Source organism: Simochromis diagramma, unplaced genomic scaffold (assembly GCF_900408965.1).
Source record: "Simochromis diagramma unplaced genomic scaffold, fSimDia1.1 OVJJ01000545.1, whole genome shotgun sequence".
Classification (NCBI taxonomy): domain Eukaryota; kingdom Metazoa; phylum Chordata; class Actinopteri; order Cichliformes; family Cichlidae; genus Simochromis; species Simochromis diagramma.
The window spans coordinates 4,226,722-4,248,672 of NW_024387371.1; the positions used below are offsets into that span (position 1 = coordinate 4,226,722).

Below are 21,951 nucleotides of genomic sequence, written 5' to 3' on the forward strand. Positions count from 1 at the left end.
AAACAGCTGTTCTCTCAGATGCTGAGGGTGAAGACTCAACCAGCTGTTAACTATTCTATTCGACTCCTAAAAAGACAAGAATCTGTATGAAAACTAAACTTGAAAATAGCAACTGAAACTAAAAACTCATGGAAAACGTTTGGATACATCAGGAGAGCAGCAGAGCTTTCCCCGTTTACTTCTGTATAATCAGGCTCCTTTTAACAACCAGAGGTGTCGCCCCTGCTGGCCAATGATTTTTTTATTTCCTGTGTTTCTTCCACATACATTTCACTGTGTGAAGTTTTTTTGGGGGGGTTTTCTGGGGGGTAATTCGGCCCACATTTTCAGAGTCCGAAATCTTGTCTCCCCTCTGCATACTACCACCTTCTCCACCTCCCACCCCCCTCTCGCCTGTGTTCAGCCAGCTAGATTGAGTTCAGCCCCTTCGGCTGGAGGCTCGGGTTTATCTGGAACTAAAGAGAAAGCTATTCAGGAGCTGTGCGCCGCCAGGTGAAGGAAGGCTCCGTTTTGGACGCTGGGGGGGAGCGAGAGAGGACCGAGGGCCGGGGATTTGACTTTTTCTGTATAAACTCGGGTTTGTGAGGGCGAGTGGGGAGCTATGGCGGTGCTCGCTGCGCTTTGGGTGCTTTTATTGTCCCAACTATTGATATCATCCTCAGCCCAGGTAAGAGTTACTAAGTTATTACCTTCTTTTTCTTTGCGCGTCATTGGTGATGGGTTTGTTTTTTACCTGCAGATCTCATGTAGTAAGCCAGTAATTTAAAAAGTGTGTCTTTTGTTTTGGTGACAGTGATGATGATGATGACAGAAGTGACTCCCTTCCGGCAGGTTTCAGGCAGACATTTACACACTACCTGAGAACATGATGCTTTCTGTGAACCTTTTTCCTTAGTTGTACATATATTGTAATTAATCCTGACAAATTAAAGAGGAACTAAAATGAACAGGGGTCTCTCTGGTTCTGCAGGTTTGTTGCTCTGCAGTGTAATTGTGTGCAGGTGGCTCTATCTTTTGCGCTAGTTAGTGAAGTCAGGCCGAACCTGTGGAATGCGCGGATTGGAGATCAGTGCGCACAATGAAACCTCTGTTCACTCCCTGACTGAGCAGAGCTTTGGAGCAAGTCTTTAGAGCAAAACTGTTGTTTTGGGTGATCATAGCAGTACAGGTTTAATTGAAGAGGATTCTCATAGTGTTCTTACAGCACTGATTTGAATAATGATTTTCATCGTGATGTATATGTTTGCCGTTACATCGTTAATATTAGTTGTATTATTTTCTATCTCTCTCCCTCTCTCCTATTCATTCTCACAGTCACTGTGTCAAAATATGCCAAACATTTATCACCACTTTCTGTTGCCTCCAAATTTTTACTGCATTCCATCAAAAGAGGGTTGATTCTCATTAATTTCATGTTCCAGAGGCCAGGCCTCAGAGGAGCTCCTGGCCTACAAGGACCCCCAGGGCCACCAGGAAGGGATGGCACTGACGTGAGTAGACCAAGGGTGTCTGCATATAAAAACACCTCTCTGTCACTTAGACTATTAAACATGCACCAAAGTTCAAGACGATGGGAGTTAAGAGTAGATGGTAAGCACTTATATTTTTGTGGGTAATAAACCCACATTTATTTATTTATTTTAGATTTATTTTCATATTTTAAGCAAAATTGGGAGTAAAAGTACAGAATAAGAATACAGACAGATGTTTTTTGTTTTGTTTGTTTTTAACTGAAAATTTAGTTTATATAGAAATTCACACTCAGTTACCTATGGTATACTATGGTTTGCTTGTGCTTAGGTGTGGATAGGTGATATTATTTATTAGTATTATTTGAGTGACTCCTCCCACAACCCCTCCTACAAGTATTAAATAATAATGATGGCTATTAGGTAGGCAGGCTTTAAGTTTATCTTCTGAACAGAGTTGTTCTAAATTAGAAAAACTTATGTTTTCTTGAAAAAAACATTTTATTTTGTCTACAGTGCTCCTTAAGATGATTACAGGACTCATACAGTGTTAAGGCCATTATAGCATGTAGTTAGACAAATCAGAGAATACAGACAATGTTTTTACATTCCCCTGATGCCTTGCCTTTAAGGTTTTTATTGCAGGTAAGCATATGATGTTATAGTAAAAAAATAAATAGAGAGTAAAACAATAAAACAAGGCTTTATTTGCACAGGGATGAAGAGGAAATTGGATTACAGGCAAGCTAAGTAAAAAGAACAACTTTGCTAATGTTGCAGAGTACTTATCCTTTCTGATTTTTGTCAAACTAAACTAAAAAAAGAAAAATACTGAAAGCAAATGTTGTCCATGCCTGTCAGAAAACTTTTAGTTGTGACTCCAGTGAAGCTTAGGCTAACAGAGGGCCCATTCATACATTCCCCAACCCCGTGAGACCATCTGAAGTTACACCTCATACCTCCTGCCTGCACCTTCAGCACCCCTCCCCTATACAAACCAAACTGTCATGTGACCGGTCAGCATCAGGTCGCTGACTGGTTTGGTAGTGTTTGCTCTTCCCCAGTCACAGCAGAAGCTAAACATTGTATAGAGTGAAGCAACCCACAGTCTCACTGCTTCAGTTACCTAAAACACTAAGTTACTGATGAGTATTAAAGAGGGGCTAATGCTAGCTCTCCAATAAAACGCTAAAGTTTTTGGGTCTGTGTAGCAGTGGCTTTGAAATTTGTCTCTTTCAAGATTAGCTTGAAAACAAATTTACTTCTTTTTTTTTTAATCTGATTAACAGGGTAAACCAGGACCTCCCGGTCTGCCAGGGAAACCAGTAAGTATTCCAACAATTTTAGCAAAGTGCGTTTTATTCAGCCACAACTATAAGCATGCACCTAACTGTAAGTGTTTTTCTTGCACCTTTTGAGTTCCTCAAAATAGGTCAAATTATTGTAAAATGGTGTTAAATAGCTGCAACTTGTTTAAAGACCATGATCCAGAGACAGAATTGTTTCTCCTCCACTTGAAGTAAAATGCATATCTATGAACTATGGAGCAAAGAAAGGCTTCCATTTAAATTTAAATAGTGAATATGCAACTCACTAACAATTAACTAGATGTGGGAAAACAAATAAATTAAGCGTGACATTATTAGGAGTCTTTCCTACTGGTTCAAAAGTAATCAGACTACCCTGCCTTCAGTCAAAAGAAAACAGCACCTTGGTGCCTTAAATAACCTGAAATCAGAAATGTGTTACTTTACAGTCTTTCTTTTAGGTTTTCCCTTTAACGTGTTTACCTTTATTTTAGTTTGATGATGATTTTGTGACACAAGAAGAAGAAATCTGGGATGTAAATTACTCACTCTGCTTTTGTAGGGTCCCAAAGGGAAAGCAGGAAAACCAGGGGGACCAGGACAACAAGGACTGCCGGGACTTCCAGGTGTCGATGTAAGTGTCTGATAAGCAAACACAGCCAGTCCTTAAACTAACAGGACACCAGCTCTGTTTTTATCTGTACACAAATATAGAGATGCTATAAAATGACCAGTTACTGTTTAAAACATCATTGCACTTCCTCTCCAGGGTTTGACAGGTCCCGATGGTCCTCTTGGCAGGGATGGACCCCCAGGAGAACCAGTAAGTTTTTCTCAGTTTTGTGAGCTTTCTGGGACACTGCGAATACATTTAAAGATGCACTAGCTGGGTTTAAAGACCTCCTATCTACTTCACACTGGCCTTCATAATTTAGCTGAAGTCAGCCACTTGCAAAACACATGTAGGAACGTATGCATGCAAACTCTGCATGTTGATTCTGTTGCATGAAGATGCTTAAGAGGCCTAACAGGCACAAGGTCTGTGCTTTCTCTGTCAGCCTGGATTTGTCAAGCTGGCTCAGCCTCCTAGTGGGAATATTTTTAATGAGGGATCAGAATCGGATTTATTTCTACTGCTTCCATAATCCGGCTAGGAATGCACACAGTTTCCCACCAATCTGTGAAACCATGGGAGATAATGAACTCTTGCTCCAATGCCGAGGGTAAACAGGTATTATCCTATCAGAAGCACAAGAGAAGACAGAATTACAGCACCTATGACATCAACTGCTGCTGCATCTTAAAATGAAACAGGAAGGCTTTTCTTTACCATTGTGAATATATGAATATAACATATGATATGATAAAGACCGTGTGGCCACTATAAAATGGCTTCAAAGTGACCAACTAGACAGATAATGCTCTCACTCTCCAAGCCCCTTAGCAATTCCACTAATTAGCCAACTTAATGAGGAAGCTTGTGTCAACCCATGTCACTGATTACTCAGACGACTACACTGTTACTGCTGGCTCATAGTACTGAAGAGTCATGCAAAGACAAACAGGATTAAAGTGCTGAAGTCTTTGACAGAGTCAAAGTACAACTAACTGGATCAGACATAAAGTAAAATCTGTGTGAGTGTATACACAGCAACATCACAACCATTTGTTTATGATTTGTGTGACAGTATGTCCTGTTACACGCTGAGGAATGGAGCGAATTAGTGTAACATTGCTGTGTTACATCTGTTTGTTTGGAGTCATTTTGCCAATCGTCCTCTGAGGCACCACAAATACAGCTGGGAGGAAGTAAACAAAGGAGAACTAAAAGAAAAGAAGACGGGGCACCTCAGCAGACCACAGTTTGATCATTTAGTCCAATAACTTGAAAAATAATTATTGAAAAAGCATCTTATCACTGTGTCCTCCACAGCTAGCCTAAATCTTGGCTAGAAAACCAAACTTAGGCCCAGCCAATGAGATTATCTGTTTTTATCTTTCTATTGCTCTTTCTTTCTTTTGTTTGTTTGTTTGTTTGTTTGTTTGTTTGTTTAGTTGGGAGGGCATCATTGTATAAATATTACACATGAGTTCAAATAATATTTTATTTGTAATGTGCAATACTAAATATTTGACGATATGCTTTTGTTCTGAGACCTCCCCGTCCTCCCATGCACGTGTGAAAAAGTGTCATAACGACACACGAGATGCTCACAAAAAAGCAGTCTTTACAGCTCAGCCCAAAAAAGCCCTTTAGCTCACATATTTCACACGATTCACACGTTTTTTTTTGCCGACATCTTCCAGTACTGATGATGGGAGAGTCCATCTGCTAAAGTCTTCTGCAGTGCATCCCACAGATTGTCTCTGGGGTTGAGATCTGGAATCTGTGGTGGACAATCCACGAGTGAAAATGATGTCTAATGCCTCGTGAACCACACTTTCACAGTTTGAGCCAGGAGAATCCTGGCACTGGCATCTTGGAACATGCCTCTGCCATCAGGGAACAAAAAATCCATTGATGGAAAAACCAGGTCGTTCCACATATTCAGGTAGTTAGCTGATCTCATTTTTTCAGGTACATAACGTTGCTCAGTGTACGCCTCCAATTCAGTGCAAGAATCTCATATTTTTTCTATGTTCATGTTCATGGACATTAATTCTAATATTTTGTCATGTGAGCACAAATTTTTGAGTGACATATTTAGATATAATAAGATAAGATAAGATAACCTTTATTAGTCCCACATGTGGGAAATTTTGTTTTGTCACAGCAGGAAGTGGACAGTGCAAAAGTTATGAAGCAAAAATTAGAATACAATAAGAATAAATACAGTCCACAACTGTACAGAATGGAATAAAATAAAATACTATATACAGTAGAATAAAATAAAATATACAATAGGATAAAAATGGAATACAAATGCTGTATACAACTGAGTAAAAATACAACGATGCCAGAAAAGAGTATTGCATTGTTGTAATTGTTTGTATTGTATTGTAATTGTTGTGTCAGAGGCACATATTTTGTCCAGAGAAAGCAGGAAGGAACCATCATTGCAAACAAGAAATCAAACCTTTAAAAGAGATCACAGCCATTGAATTTGAACCCAGACAATGACCTTTTTCTAAATCCAAGGTAGTAATTCTTAATGCCTAACTTAAACCAAGTTGAATTTAGGCCCCTTGCATGAGCAGTGAAATGATTTGCTCCATCCCCAACCCATCCAAGTCCTCCAACCTTAATTTTTCATTTATATGCCATAAATAGTAGCAGATCACAGATCTGATACAGCATGACAGCAGGTGTTTGGGTGGGCACGGGTTGCAAAGTGGCTTGCAAATGCACAAAAACGGCAGACAGACCAAGACAAATTCAGCACTGCATGATATTAACCAACTGGATACATAAAGTGGCATCAGATGAGTGTTCAGCTGATGTAGCTCTGTTGTTAAGATCAGGTGATCTACCAGAACTGTGGGCTGGCTCTTCCTGACCTAACACTAGGCTGAAATGAATTGCCAAAACTATGGAAGCTTGCGTTGAGATAGACGTTGTACTGTTTGAAACTATTTTTTTCATTTAGAATAAGTTGATGTTTATCACCAGTACTGTTCATCCTGCTGGAATAGCAGGCTTTATTAACACATAAAACACAAACTCTTGCAGACAGGCTACTTTAAAGCTAAAGTATATATATAAAAAGGAAAAAAATCGGAATTTCTGTTATGTCTATATGTGAGCATTTATTGTAGCGTCTCTACTTTACAATATAAAGTGCCTTGGGGTGAGTGTTTTTATGAGTTGGCGCTATATAAATAAACTGAACTGAATTGAATAGAATGATATATGGGCCTTAAAAGTTTCTGCTAGGTGTGATTATGCCTGAGAGGCTGATTGTGATTTGTGCCTTGCTATCTACAGGGTGAAGCAGGTCCTCCTGGGCCACCTGGACCTCCTGTAAGTAACCCCACATGTGTAAAACCTAACAAGCCCTTATTTTCCTCTTCTCTTATAAGTAAGCACATGACTGAAGCTACTGTTACACAGAATATTTCCCTAAAGTACTTTTACCCACACTAATTATTAAACCTACAGCAGTTGCTTTTTTCCAACTTTATTATTTCATGCTGAGAGAATACCTTTCTGTACTTGTGCTCCTGTTAAGCCAGGTTTATGATCAGCTCTTGGGTGACTCAAGCAGCAGTGTCACATTTTGTCTTAGGATTACTCAGATGTCATATACATAAGCGCACACTGGCCTCAAATCAACAATCCATGAGAAATATTCTCATGGTGGATATTGTTTCAGTGTGTGAATCTAATCATTTCCCAGGTGTTTGTGACTTAATTTGCCTTCCTGTGTCTTCCGTAGGGCAGAGGGAGACCAGGAGCTTCAGTGAGTACACAGCACTGTCTTTTTATATTGTTCTGGGGGAGTACACCTGTGGTGTCCTTTTTTTATTTATTTATTTTTGCTTATTTGCATTCTGCGATTAGATGCTCGTTATTCTTTGATGTAGTTCAGACAGTGTGCGGCTATGTACTCTGGTGGCATGCGAACACCCAGTCTCTTTTGTTTCTAGGGACTTCCCGGCACCAACGGGTTGCCAGGCGGACCCGGACCCCAGGGCCCAGTGGTGAGTGTCTCTAATTAAGATCTCCTGTCATCATTAAGGGATTTCTTCATTCAAATAAGAATGAGGTAGTCTGTTTCATTTCTGTAACTACAGGAAACTCTTATGTTCCGCTTGATTTTTAATGTGAAAAGATAATCGCAGAAAATGTATACACGAGCCTCTGCAGCAGAAACAATAAGCTACAGTAAAGCTAACGGATCCTGTGATCTCAGCTTCAAATCAACCACGACAACATTGCCCTAAATTTCTGTATACTGTAGCAGGAGGATAAGAATAACCACTGACCGAGAAGGACACATCGTCAGTGTTTCTACTGGGTCACACTTTATTTAGGCTGAACTCAGCTCATTTGTAAAAGCTCAGTAGGTTTCCAAAACCCCGCAGGCCTGTTAGACGTCAGTGCAATGTTCAGGCTACTCTCAGAATTACTATAGCAACGGGTCATCGGTTGTTCACTGAATAATCATAAATAGTCTTTGATATGGGTTTTCTACAAAAAAAAGTCTAGCAAGACCTTTTTAAATGAAATTGTTCTGATTGCTCTAGAGGTTTCAAGTTTACTTCACTCTGTACAGTTAAGTTCAAACAACAGTGTGAAATGAAAACAAGAAAATCACTTTTTTTTTTGAGTACAGTACAAAGAAAATTCCTGATTTTAATCTAGTTCCATCACAACCTTCCAAATTAAATAATCACGTCTTTTATCCTGAGATGCTGAAGGTGCTTCTGCTTCCCCTGATGCTCCTCTGTGTGTTTCTCAGGGTCCTGAGGGTCTTCCAGGACTACCGGGACCTACTGGCCCAGATGGACTCCCAGTAAGTGCAGTTATCATTGTATATCTGGTGTTGGTACAGTAGCCACATTGTCATATTTTCCCAGTCACCCAGTGGATATCAGGAAAAGCACTAAAAAACAAAGAATGCAGCAAAGTCACGTTTAAAGTAAATGTCGCTGTATTTCTCACTTGTGTGTGTTGTCATTATTCAATCTTTCAGGGTCTTCCCGGTACACTTCATGATCTCAATGGAGACCTTCTGGTAAGTGTTTCTTGTGAAAACGGTGTGATTGCAGAAAAATGAAGATGTCCTCTCTACATGCACTGGCTGTAGAGGTCTCAGTTTTTTGTCTCTGTACTCTGCAGTGTCCTGCAATCTGCCCCCCTGGCCCGCCTGGTCCTCCGGGAATGCCGGGATTCAAGGTAAACAGAGTTTTGGGGGTTTTTGTTTTGTGTTGGTTTTTTTTAAGCACAATGCTAGACCAAAGGTGGCCGACAGGAAAGAGTCATACTATAAAAAGCAATTTAAGTAGCACTAACAAAAGTGTTTCAGAAATGTAAGATGGCCTTCTCAGAATGCATCTGCTGCTACAGCCTATATCTACTAACCTACCAACAGCAATGTAGCATGGCATTGCTCATGAAAAAAACAATGTATGGAGTTAAAATGCACAAAACTAAATGTTTGGCATTCCATTAAAATTAAAATTAAAATGAGGTGAATTGTGGGAGCATTGCTTAAATGATCCGTAGTCCATCACAACTGCACAGAGGAAGCTGTGTGGTGAAAAGAAGAAGCAGAGGTGTTATCGTCATACAGTTTATTAGATCTAGATCACAGTAAACCCAAAATGTTGCTGAAATCTCCCAGTGTGTAAATATAAGCACTCAGCTCATGACGGCATTCACTTCTGTGTGTGTTTGTGTTCATTTAGGGTCACACCGGGCATAAAGGAGACAAGGGAGAACCTGGAAAAGATGGAGAGAAAGTGAGTTAGATATATGGCTTGAAGATTTTTTCCTGTTTCTGTTATTATTATTTTATATTACGGCGGAAATGAGCTTCCTCCGAAGGGTGGCTGGCCTCTCCCTTAGAGATGGGGTGAGAAGTTCGGCCATCCGAGAGGGGCTCAGAGTAGAGCCGCTGCTGCTCCACATCGAAAGGAGCCAGCTGAGGTGGTTCGGGCATCTGACAAGGATGCCTCCTGGGCGCCTCCTGGGTGAGGTGTTCCGGGCATGCCCCACCGGGAGGAGGCCCCGGGGCAGGCCCAGGACACGCTGGAGAGATTATATCTCTCGGCTGGCCTGGGAACGCCTTGGTGTTCCCCCGGATAAGCTGGAGGAGGTGGCTGGGGAGAGGGAGGTCTGGGCCTCTCTGCTTAGGCTGCTGCCCCCGCGACCCGGCCTCGGATAAAGTGGATGAAGATGGATGGATGGATGGATGGCTGAAAAGAGAATCAACATCTTTCTGTGATTTAATGTTTACATTTTGCCCTGTTTTGTCTCTAGGGTGATGCTGGACCACCGGGTCCACCAGGTCTTCCTGGCACTGTGGGTCTGCAGGTGAGATTTGCCCACATAAGTTTTGCTGATTTAATGCACTACGACAAGGATTTTCTGAAGAATTATTTGATGATAATAGGTTGTTGTTGTCTTTTGTTGTGCTTTCAAAATGTTCAAATGCTGTGTTTCAGGGTCCACGTGGTCTAAGAGGTTTACAAGGCCCAATGGGACCTGTAGGCGACAGAGTAAGCAGCTTTTACCTGTTTTCACTCAGTAGATGTAGATTTGTGTCAGGGTGTTTCTTTTGACCTCGTTCTCTGTTTGTCCCCAGGGCTTCCCTGGTTTCAGAGGCAAGCCTGGCATCCCTGGCATTATTGGAAAGACAGTGAGTCTCCCAATGTTTATATCACAAAAATAGAAAGAGTTTATTAGTGCTGGTTAGTAGTTCACAGCTTAAATAAATGGCAGATCCCATCAATGAATAGCTGTGTGTGTGTTTAATCTGATGTTTCCAGGGTGATGGCGGAGAAAAAGGACCACAGGGATTCAAAGGACCCAAAGGAGAAATAGTATGTAAAAGAATTTTGATCTGTGATTTGAGCGTATACATAAGATGTAAATATCAAGTCTCAATGTGTCTTTTAACAGGGTAAAATTGGTCCCAAAGGAGCTTCTGGTGGACCAGGGCCCAAAGGAGAGCCTGTAAGTGCAAATATACAGAATTTAAGATTCTATATTTATATCACCTGTCAGAACAATGCGAGTCATATCTGATGGATTCAACAGGGTATTCCTGGCAGAGATGGCAAAGACGGAACCCCAGGGTTGGATGGTGAGAAGGTAAGATGCTTTTTTTTTTTTTTTAAATCTTTTGCTTTAACTGCTTGATTAAAGAGATTTTACACCAACTATGACGTCTGTCTGCTGACAGGGCGATCCTGGACGCCACGGGGTAGTTGGAGAGAAAGGACCAAATGGCCTTCCTGTAAGTGTTATTAATAATCACCACTTTCATCACTGCCATGAGAATCACCTTCACTTTCTGTGCTTTTTTATGTACATTCATGTCATTTTTGGGGGGTTCTAGGGTCTGCCAGGAAAGGCTGGTACAACAGGATCTAAAGGAGAAGCTGTGAGTATCACCACAAAATCTATTCTAACTTTAAAACTATGATTAGAAACATGGAGGAAAACTGTTATGTTCTCGTTCCTTTACACCAGGGTGATCCAGGAAAGCCCGGGGAGATGGGACCCTCTGGAGAGCCAGGTATTCCTGTATGTATCTGCTGGTGCTTTTAGGGAGTTACAGTCTAATAAATGTGTCACTTGACCCAGCAGGTGAGCTCTCTAAACTTTTCTGACTTGTCTGCAATTTCTTTCACTTCTCTTCAGGGTGAGATTGGCATCCCAGGAGAGAGGGGGATAGCAGGTCCAAGAGGAGTGGCGGTAAGTTAATGATCACGCTGTATATTAAGTGAAATCGTGCACTACCTGTTGGTGCATTGCTGAAATTCTAGCATTGCTATTTTTTTTTTAAAAATCAGAAAAAGCCTCAATATAAGCTCTGCCACATTATTAAAATTCCTGCTGCACATCTTTCGATTATAACCCATTTATAGAATTTAGGCTTAGGTTTCCAATACTTTAAAGTTTGCTTCTTTAATGACCAGTAGGCGGTTTTTAAAGCACAATGGCTGAAAAAGAGATGGGATTAACAGAGCCCAAAGTAAAAGGCTAAAACGAGGAGCAGTCTACAACATGGTACTAAATTGGAATTAAATGAACCACTGGCCTTCCATGTGAATGATAATCTCGAAGAGTGCTAGGAGTATTTTTCTCTGATTCAGTGACTTACTAAGGTGGAGTTATGGAGCGATACCTACAGGGAGAGCAGGTATTCATGAGGGAAGAATTTATAAACAGAGAGATCTTTGTTTTTCACATCAGAGCCTGCGGCAAGGAAAGAAAGATAAAACTCGCAACGGAATTAACACCCCTACTATCACACACCGCACTGCATAACAAATCCTGCCTCACATAACAACCCCCTGCATTTGTTTAGTTTCTCTTACCCGAATCAAAAGAAGGAAGCATCATTAATTTCCAGTGCTTTTTTTTTTTTTTTATTTTTTTTATAGTGCTTCATGTTTTCTAGAAAAATGACATGACTATGTCTCTTTCTGACAGGGAGGTATTGGACCAGTGGGCAACCCTGGGCCTCAGGGAGTGAAAGGCTTCCAGGTAGTTGCTTTAAATGATTTATCATCATCATTTTTTCTTATTACTATTTCTTAATTTAATGATTTTGTGTCATGTGCTGCAGGGAGTCAAAGGAGACTTGGGAGATCCGGGTCTTCCAGGACCAACGGGAATTCGTGGAGAATTTGGTGACAGGGTGGGTTTTTAATTATTCAGGAGAATGATGTCCCTGTAACATCTTAAAATGTCTATTTTGTCACCCCAGTAGTCCAAAATGCAAATGTGACCAGTTTACAGCTGAAGTAGAATATGAAAGCAAGAAATGTGAAGTGATGGAGTGACTGACTTATTTGTTGCTAAAAAAAACCCAACCCCAGTATAAAACAAACATGGACATGTGTAGGTGTGTCCCCGCGTATCTCCACACAATCACAGTGGAGACGTGGGACTGTCCAGCTGTGTTCACATTAGGACACTGTATCCCACTGTATTACCATCCTGTCTCAGTCTTAGTGGTATAAACTCAAACTGCAGCCCAGCACAGACACAAAGTGGCCTCCTGTTCAGAACATGAGGACAGAACAAAGCCAGCCTTTATACCAGTCCTGGTTCCCCTCAACCAGCCCACCGTGCTTCCTTTCATCCCCCACCCCCATCCTTTTCCCAGCCAGCCAGCCTTCAATAAATATCTCTGCATGCCTCTTATTTATTCTCTCATTCTCTTTTTTCAATCCTATAGGGCCCAGTCGGGGCTTCTGGACCTAAAGGAGACATGGTAAGTCACCAACATCTCCACTGATGTCCTGTGATAGTTTTCATCCTGCTTTTTGAAAAGTAAACTAAAGAAATGATTATGTTATATGTATAGTCCTGCAAATACATAGATTTTTCATAAGCTCATAAGATGAAAGACTTTCTTCAGTTATGAGTTATGTCACATGCAGTTCAGATCTCATGTTCTCATTTCAGGGTGTTGCAGGAAGTGATGGGTTACCAGGAGAGAACGGAGATCCTGTAAGTGTTTTCGTCATTGTCTGAATACTAACACTGTGCGGTGTTCGTAACCTACAGAGCAGTTACTGTGTTTGCAGTAGTTAGTTGTACTCTTGGTACAGAGGCTAAGACCATTCCACCTACTCAAGTACATGCACGTGTCTTTAACGCACTTCATTGTTTTGTACAAGTGTATTTGGCTCCACGGGTCCTTTCACACGGGTTTTATGGTGCTGGACAAAAAGTTTTAGGGAGGTATCTTTTAGTTTTTGCTGCCAATGGATCAGAAAACACTGAAAATATGGATATTTGTACATAATTATAAACAATTATTTAAATCTACTTATTCTGATAGTGTATTTCTCTGTATTTTAGCATGACTTTGGGCTCTTATCTATTGTCTTTATCCCCTCTTTTTTTATTCAAAGCTGCATGAAAGATGCTGTACCAAACAATGTTTGACTGTTTGAATGCTGCATACTGTTCTGTAACATAACGTTTTCAGAATTATCTAAAACAATGTCCTTATTTCCAGGGTCCCTTTGGGCCAGTGGGACAAAAAGGGCAGGTGAGCTATATTTCCTGTTACATTTTGCAATGTTTTGTGCTTTTACATCTTAGAAATCAGCTTTTTATCACCAAACTATTAACATCTATTAACACCAAACATAGATCAGATGTTGTGTGTGGGTGTAATTAGCGGCAAGTTTGTTCCAAACTCCCTCTGTTTCTGCTCCCTCACTAAACATTAAAAACTGGCACCTAGCTCTGAGCTTTTGCCTACTTGTCAGAGTCACTGCACATGATTCAGCCTCACATTCCATGTTTAATAGGATTAATTAGAGATAGGTATTGCTGCTTTAGCTTTATTGGCCTGTTTGCTGCTATGGCCACGAGGGAAAGGCGAGTAACATTAAGCTGCAGCACAATTTATGTAATTAGAGACAGCACTGATGAGCCATCCTCTCTTAGTCTCATTTAATGTTTGCTGTGCTAGTTGGAGTAATTATCAAGCAACAAGATGCCACCCTCGCTTTGTTTCAACAGACCCAGTTTGCTCCTCGTTTGGTGTTTAGTCAGCGATCAAATGTTATGGATGTTTTCAGCTTCAGTTTGGAATAAATCAATTTGTTTTTGCAAACATAATGAGCTATTTAACAGATAATTGTTGTTGATTGTAGCCGGGGAAGCGAGGTGAACTGGGGCCTAAAGGCGTGACGGGTCCACAAGGAGAGGTTGGGGGAAGAGGGCTTCCAGGAAAAGAAGGCCCAATGGGCTTCCAAGGGGAACAGGGTGTGCCTGGACTTCCAGGAAAGAGAGGTGTACCTGTAAGTGTGCTGTTCTTTTTTTTTTTTTTTTTTTTTTTTTTTTTTTTGACTGCACAAAACTACCTGGTTAGAACATATAGATGTAAATGGTTTCATATAAACTGCCTCAAATCTGGTGTTTCAGGGTAAACTGGCAAGTGAGCAACACATCAGAGAGCTATGTGGCCCAATGATTGATGGTGAGAGATCCTAATTTAATCTTCACGTGTAACTCATTCTATTGTCATTCATATATGACAATAGAATATGAATGACAATTTGTAAATTGAAATAGTTTTTATATATATATTATAATTTTATTTTTTTTATTTTTTTTAATGCGGGATTTTTACCTTTTGGTGCTTCTCCAACATGTAGATCAGGTTGCACAACTGGCTGCCAACCTGCGAAGACCCCTGGCACCTGGAATGGTGGGCCGCCCCGGCCCTCCAGGGCCGCCAGGAAAGCCAGGAGTTGCAGGCTCTATTGGGCATCCAGGTGCCCGAGGTCCACCAGGGTACAGAGGCCTGCCAGGAGAACTTGGAGATCCAGGTCCCAGAGGTATGAAAAATGAAACATGTCACAGGAGCACAAAAATAATTTCACTGCTGTTTAGCCTTACGGTTGCATAATCAGATGGTTAACATCAATGATGGAAGACATACTCAGATCCTTCACTCAAATAGCAATAGTACACAAGTACCAGTAAACACGTTGTATTAAAAGACATATTAGCAACATAACTATTCAAAAATAAAAATATTCATTTTAGATGGAAAGAGATTTAATCATTCATTACTTCAGTGTAGAAACAATACATGAGATATTTAAGGCTGCTGATTACCAGCAAAAGATTGTAAGATGATTATTGGGCTAAAAAACTTTCTTGCTACCCAAATATGAATTCTGTTTTCTTACTTTTGTTTGCTTTTCCTTACTAAAATATTGGATCATTTGATCTAGCTAGGCCTCGAGCAGTTACTTCCATGAAACCATCCTGAGTTTTTGGGGTTAAGAGAGAGCCATATTTGGTGGAAAAGCTAAGTAGTCATGACAAAAAGCCCCACTGGGATTTTTATAAGAGGCAGCAAGACACAAAGGTTTGAATTCACTGTAAAGTTTAAACTGGTATAAAAAGGAAACATGTAAACTGTACTTTAGCACAACACCTATGTAAATGCACTTTGTTTCCACCACCGATTGAAATTTTCTGCTTTCACAACAGGTGATGTTGGTGAGGCAGGTGATAAGGGATTCATTGGTAAAGCCATTGATGGGCCTCCCGGAGACCAAGGATACCAAGGTATGTGCTCTCATACGGAGAACTTCCATCTGAACCAGTCATTTTCTTTTTTATACCTACATTTGAACTACTGTTCTAAACATCCACTCATCTCAGACTTTGACTTGTCAAACAGACATAAGTGTATAAGTCTTCTGTCACTCCTGCAACTTCTAACTACAGCACATTCCCACAGGTCTTCCAGGGGTACCTGGAATTGTTAAAGATGGGCGCGATGGCTCTCCAGGAGATCCAGGTGAGCCCTGGAGAGCCAGGCAGAGTAGGCAGGACTGGGCACCAAGGACCTCCTGGGATCTGTGACACATCAGCTTGTCAGGGAACATCACCTGCTGGGAAATCCTCTAACCCCAAAAACAATTAAGCATAAGTTCCTGCACCCTGACACCATCCACTCCGAGGTGAGAGTTATAAGTGAGGATAAAAGGAATGAAAGAAGAGAGTGGCCACAAAAAAAAAGTCCTCTTTATTTAAATATATGCATCAGAAGTTGGGAAGAGTAACATCAGATGGTGTGATATTTCTGACAAAATAGAGGAACATCCAGCGAGTGACATGAACATCAGCGCAACTGAGAGACAAAAAAACAAACAACTTTATGATATGAAATGGAGAGAGGTAAGGAGAAGTGCAAGAGAACAACTGCATTGATCCAAGTACTATCACATGACAAGACTTGACTTACAAACACCTGGAAAGTGAATGATGAGTCCTTTGTGTATAAAAACTTTGTACATGTTGCTTCAACGCCCCAAACACTTTGATTAACATCCTTCTGCAAATAACACTAAAAAAATGGTGACTGTCTCTGATGTGAATGTGCATTTATCATGGCCCATTATGTAAATCACAGATGTTACCTCAACATGGAAATAAGTGCAAGAAGCATAAAAGCCTCTGTGGAGGAGCTGTGTATGTACTGTAAAAGGAATAAAAAAACAAAAATCCAGGTTCCCAGACATTGTGTAGATTAATGCAAGAAAAAAAAAAGGTTTGATAGTCTTTTTTTTACAGCTTGTTTTCTGTTATTGTTTTTTTTATGACATGTGAATTTGATTCTTCAGACTTCAGAATCAAAAGCAAAATAAACTCATAAAAGCATAAATCACACATTGTAAAATACAGTTTAAGAATATTAGGAACAAAGTATTTTTTTTCCAATCTGCAATGACCACATCCACTATGTACTACCGGTGCTGTAACTATTAAATATACATGACTTTAAATACTATTTATTATTTGTGGGTGACTGTTGTATGTACAGTAAGATGCTACAGCGACATGTTGTAAGAAAGAACAAATAAAGCCACTTTTCAGTAAAACATTACTCTTCTCTACATATCAAATGAACAGTCTGCTTTTCAGAATACTCTGCTGTAAACACTGAAATCAAAAAAGTCCATTAACTAACTAGGAAGTAACACTTACTTTGATACCAAACTGCTTAAATATCCAAATACAGAACAGATGTTGGCAGGCACTCAGTAGAAAACATTCTGAATGAATAAAAACGAACAGCAAACAAGACATTAAAGTGCAATTTTGAATACAGGGTATAAATACTGCACATATTATCAAAATAAAATAGTTGAAGGGACGGCATCTGCCAACTAGAGCGCCGCCTGTGCTTTTCGAAGAGAAACAGCGCCATCTGTGTGTGGAAAGCCCTTCCTTTCCAAAAGGTTGATGTGTTAAACTCGGCCCTCACACTACCTGAACTAATCCTTCCACTTTCTAGATCGTTGCAGTGTGATCGAAAGGATATATTTAACCATGTCAACAATACTTCATCTTAACCCCACACCTCACTGGGCAAGCCTGAGCTACTCTGACAGTTGAATTTAGTTTAGTGGCTGACATATAGAAGAAAACAATGAGGAGAGGTCACTGCTCTGCTGCCAGGGAAATGCTGCTCAGTGTCTCATCCATCCTGTGGTGCACTGGGTCCTGACCTGAGCTGGACTTACCAAAGCGTTCTCTCTCATGAGCGAAGACTTTCTGGAACTCCTGCAAACAGAAGAATTGGAGGTTGAAGTGGTTCATGACACATAGTACCAGAGATGTTTTATCTTCCTGCAAGTCTATAGCTGTCTAGATCGCCCTTCTGGTGGCATAGTGCATGTTGTAAGTATGGCGTGATTTTATTTGCTGCGTTGTACATTTTTTTCCAGCATAATCTAACTGCAGCAGATGATTTCTCTCAGTTAAAACAAAGTTTATTTGATTTTAAACTGTAAAAATGTGAAGACTTTAGTTTGAACTCTAAATAACAAAAGTCACAAAGTTTCCTTCACTAATTAGACAGGCAGCAAGGGGAAATGTAATTAACTCTTATCTTCCAGCCACAGCTTTCTAGTCTCAGATAATTCAGTTAGAGGACACTTTTCATCAATCACTTCTCTACACATGCCCACCTCTTTAAAAGTGTCTCCATACGTTTTAGTAATGTATCTCAGGAAAGCTGTGGTCCACTGCAGAGTGGTGACTTTGTCCGTCTCCGAGTCACAGAACGGCACCAACGTGTTCAGTTCATCACAGCACAAACGAATCCTCTTCCTGTACGACAGCACAGACAATGCAGATGATTTTGAGCGATGCAGTCCTGTATATTTAATAATCAGTCATCAGTCACTAAGAATTCTTTGGTAACTCTTCAGCAGTTTCAAATCATGAACCATTTAACTTCTGAGTGTATCGGTTTTAAACTGATTTAGCATTTCCATAGGAATCAGGTTTCTTTTCAGTCCTCAGTGACACTCTTATTTTAAATCAAAATAAATCAAGTTTCCACATAAAGCAGCTAAAACTAATGATCACAACCCAAAAGATGTTCAGTTCTGATGCGTTGCTGTTGCACTACTTATCTGAATATATTCAAACGAGGACTGAGTTCACTTAAATCATGCCATCACCACACTGTGAGTGCTCTGAGAAGAAACTATGAATGCACTTTTGGTAAATGGACTGGTTCTTATTTAGCACTTTTCTACTCTACTCAAGCACTCAAAGCGCTTTATACAACATTCGCCCATTCACGCAAGCACTTTCTATTACTGAAGGATGCATCAGAGTACAATATGGGGTTCGGTATCTTGCCCGGTGATACTTTGGCATGCAGACTGCACAAGCCATGGATTGAACCACCGACCTTCCAATTAATAGATGACCTGCTAAAACAGAGACAGACAACCACACATATTCAACTACAGCCACCGCTAACCAGTGCACCACTGTTCCACCCGAAATAGAGGACAAAATGTTTAAAATTTGTAAATTGAAATAGTTTTCTTTTTGTGCCTAAATGCAACGCCTTTTAAATCTCTGACCTTGAAAGCAAGCACACTTAACACACTTTAAGCATCCCAGGATATTCCTGAAATGCAAATGTTTATCTTGTTGCACACTGGATGCAGGGACGCTTCCATGTGTAACCTTCGGCTGCTCACCTGCGCTCCCTCTCCTTACTGTTGTGTCTCTCCCGGCGCTGGCTGAGCAACATACTAGATCTAGCAATTTTCCTCCTGCTGCTCTGTGGCTCTCCAGCAGAGTCTGGGGCGGCTTTAGCAGCTTTGGGTATCACCGCAGCAGGTATCACTGCATCCTCTGTGAAAAAAACCCAAGCATGTGAGACCAAGTTAGACACAGCCTTTCAGTCCATAATTGTAGCCAACAACACAGTTATGGCTTATGAAGAAATATTAGAATACTAATTATTACTTTCTAGATTAACCAAAGGCTGCTCTTCTGCTGGGTGAAAATTTAAAACGCTCTTGGGGATCATAACCTGAAATTAAATCAGAAAAACCAAGGATTAAACAGTGGGCTCTGCTTTACCATTAAGATACAATAAAAGCACATTGATTTGGGGTTTTTTTCCCAGCATACCTGTCCACACGTGTTGGTGACTGGGCCATAAACACCCTCTATATATGAACTAGACACCCCAAAAGAATTTGCTCTGTCCATTTTCACCCACTTCTGCTTTGGAGGATGCGTGACTGTCTCTTGAACCTCTGCAGACTGCTGAAGTATTGTCAAAAAACTGAAACATGACATATCACACAAAATGAGTACATGTATGCTATACTTTAATAAAATGATAGTCACATATAGTATATACATATTTCTGAAACTTACTTGCTGAGAACTGCAGACTGTATATCTTGTTGTCTCGTGGTTTCAGCACACATGGCGCTAAATCTTTTCTCTAAGCAAACTCTAGCAGCTGGTCTGGTGCGATTCTGTACGGACTTCTTGTCACTGGTAAAAGGTTCAGCTGGGCTTTCTTCAGCTCTAATTCTGGCCAGCACAAAACCTGGCACCTCTCCATAAGACACTGGTGTCTTTTCTCCAGGCATTACTATACAGTGGTCTTCATTTGAAGTTGATAGATCAATAGCCTGAGCGCTTCTGAAGGGAGAAATCACTGTGGATGTGGCCTGTTCTTTGACCATCACTGTAGAGAGGTGACATCTGACATCTGGAAACTCTGACTGTGCCTCCACATGGGCTTGGAGAAGATGCTGAAGGTGAGAACAGTCAACCTCTGTCATCTCCATCAGCCCAAGCTCACTGCCCAATACCTCCCCATGTTCATGGGTAAAGCATCCACCTTGACTCACAATCATTCCAGCAGAGTCACTTATCTGTTCTCTCGATGAAGGTAACACATTGATGTTTTTACAGGTTGAAGAAAAGGACATATTTCCCTACAGATCAGGAAAAATATTAGATATAATACAGACCACTTACTCTAAATACTTTGTTACTTAAAGTTACTCTTAATGTTAGCTAAAGAAATTGTATAATTATAATTTAGGTCGTGAAGGTACGTTGTCGTGAATTTTAGCTTAGCTACAATTAGCAAAGGAGACGTTGGCATAACCTGGGCAAAATCAACAGGCTGTACCGCCATTTTAAAACTTGTAATACTATTAGAAACTCCAGGGCATTTAAAACACTCAGTCTTAAGTTATACAAATGCATAAAAGGTTGTTATTACTGAATTAATAAAATCTTTGTACCGCTTTCTGTTCGGGGATTAGCACGTATTAATGCTTGGCCTCAGGCTGTAACGACGACCGTGTCCAGTTACCGGCGCTAACCTTCTCCCCGTCACAGATAAACCTCCGATTATCTCAGTATACAATCATTTCTTTAAGCTCGTAAGCGGAACTTTAAACAAAAAAACAAGCAATTGTGGGGAAGACTGCCCCACAGTATGTACGGAAAATATACGAGGGGTCCTAAAGAAAACCGACAGCTGTCATCATAAATTACTTATGTAAAATTAGAAAATATTATTTTTTTTATTGATCAGTTAGGGGGGGAAATAGTCCTACTTTTTCCACGCTTTTCTGTCATTCAGTATCTTTTGGTTGATCAAAAATAGTTAAATATGTTACATTTTTATACAAAAAACAGAATATGTAAATACATTGATTGCAGCTTCTTGAAACTTCATGGTTAGACAACTACATTTATACATGCGCATAGATATATATTTCCAGATTTTCTGTTTTGATTATTTGATTCATAAAAACTGAAAGAGTTTCATTTTTTAAATGAATAAAAGCATTTGCACCTAAAAAAAATTAGCACAATAAAAAAATATCTTAAAGTCTTTAGATATATAAAATAACTATCTAGTTTGAACCTCGTGGGGTCCAAAACAGACTGTGTCTCATGTGTTAAACCTGTTATGGTCTGGTGACCTTTCCAGATTTACCTCATCTCCTGCTCTGAGCAATCTGGGATAGGTTTCCCCCACACAAATGACCCTACCTTCCATAAGTCGTTGAGAAAATGAATTAAATATATATTACAAAGAAAAAGAAGTTTAAGCACCACCCCTAACAGCACAACTGGCCAACATAGTACTTTTCTACATAACAAAAACTGTTCCACAATACTCATTCACATTGCAAAAACTGTAATGACTTCCTTATTTATTTTAAATAAAAGATTATTTCCAGTTGCAGTTCAAACTTTATACAGATTATCTCTTAAGACCTGAGAATAACACTACTATGGAAAACAGAGAAATTAATCCTAAGTAAAATGACAGAAAACAACAGAACAGCAGTAACAATGCTTGAGTTAAACTAGACTCCTGCAATACAAGTTTTATACATGTGGAGGGTTACAGAAAATATGTAGACCCACTTTCGCATATTGTGATTTCCACACTACCCAGCAAGAGGCCTCGAAAACCTAAAAACGAATTAAGTATTGCCTTAATTTGCCTGAAGTTTGAATCCATTGTGTGTGTGTGAATCAGCACCCACTTTACAAGACAACCAGTAACAATTAATACCTCAGAGTCATGAGTAATCTTTACAGTGATCAGAAGATCTGAAATGTTTCACAGAATAGTTTTAGCAGTTTGTATTTAAATAAAATAATCCAGCTTTTATGTCTCAGAATAATTTATTGCCATAAAGGTAGTAAAACTGTC

General features: G+C 40.1%; 2 protein-coding genes across 5 annotated transcripts; one reads left to right on the forward strand and one right to left on the reverse strand.

Annotated features, from left to right (window-relative positions):
- Nucleotides 1-253: 253 nt before the first annotated feature.
- On the forward strand, nt 254-16,599 carry col9a3 (collagen, type IX, alpha 3). The gene is given in 33 exon segments (XM_040007968.1): nt 254-667; nt 1,422-1,490; nt 2,759-2,794; nt 3,339-3,410; nt 3,546-3,599; nt 6,702-6,737; nt 7,153-7,176; nt 7,364-7,417; nt 8,179-8,232; nt 8,413-8,454; nt 8,559-8,615; nt 9,128-9,181; nt 9,702-9,755; nt 9,887-9,940; nt 10,027-10,080; nt 10,211-10,264; nt 10,344-10,397; nt 10,482-10,535; nt 10,627-10,680; nt 10,783-10,827; nt 10,917-10,970; nt 11,088-11,141; nt 11,883-11,936; nt 12,019-12,090; nt 12,634-12,669; nt 12,864-12,908; nt 13,423-13,455; nt 14,069-14,215; nt 14,340-14,394; nt 14,573-14,755; nt 15,420-15,497; nt 15,673-15,737; nt 15,739-16,599. Coding segments are annotated over 33 exon segments (2,037 nt in total). The 5' UTR covers nt 254-601; the 3' UTR covers nt 15,859-16,599.
- LOC120719081 lies at nt 16,260-21,910 on the reverse strand. Of its 4 annotated transcripts, none has more exons than XM_040007971.1 (8): nt 21,223-21,910; nt 20,117-20,203; nt 19,632-20,017; nt 19,380-19,536; nt 19,212-19,278; nt 18,941-19,097; nt 17,909-18,050; nt 16,260-17,501 (listed from the first exon to the last, which is right to left on the reverse strand). In XM_040007971.1, the coding sequence occupies exons 1-8, from the start codon at nt 21,283-21,285 to the stop codon at nt 17,379-17,381; spliced, it is 1,182 nt and encodes a 393-aa protein (XP_039863905.1). In that variant the 5' UTR covers nt 21,286-21,910; the 3' UTR covers nt 16,260-17,378. The 4 variants fall into 4 exon arrangements, with proteins under 4 accessions (XP_039863905.1, XP_039863906.1, XP_039863903.1 ...); XM_040007972.1 differs by lacking the exon at nt 21,223-21,910 and adding an exon at nt 20,519-21,208; XM_040007969.1 differs by having other exon boundaries at nt 19,632-20,203.
- Between the last annotated feature and the right edge of the window lie 41 nt (nt 21,911-21,951).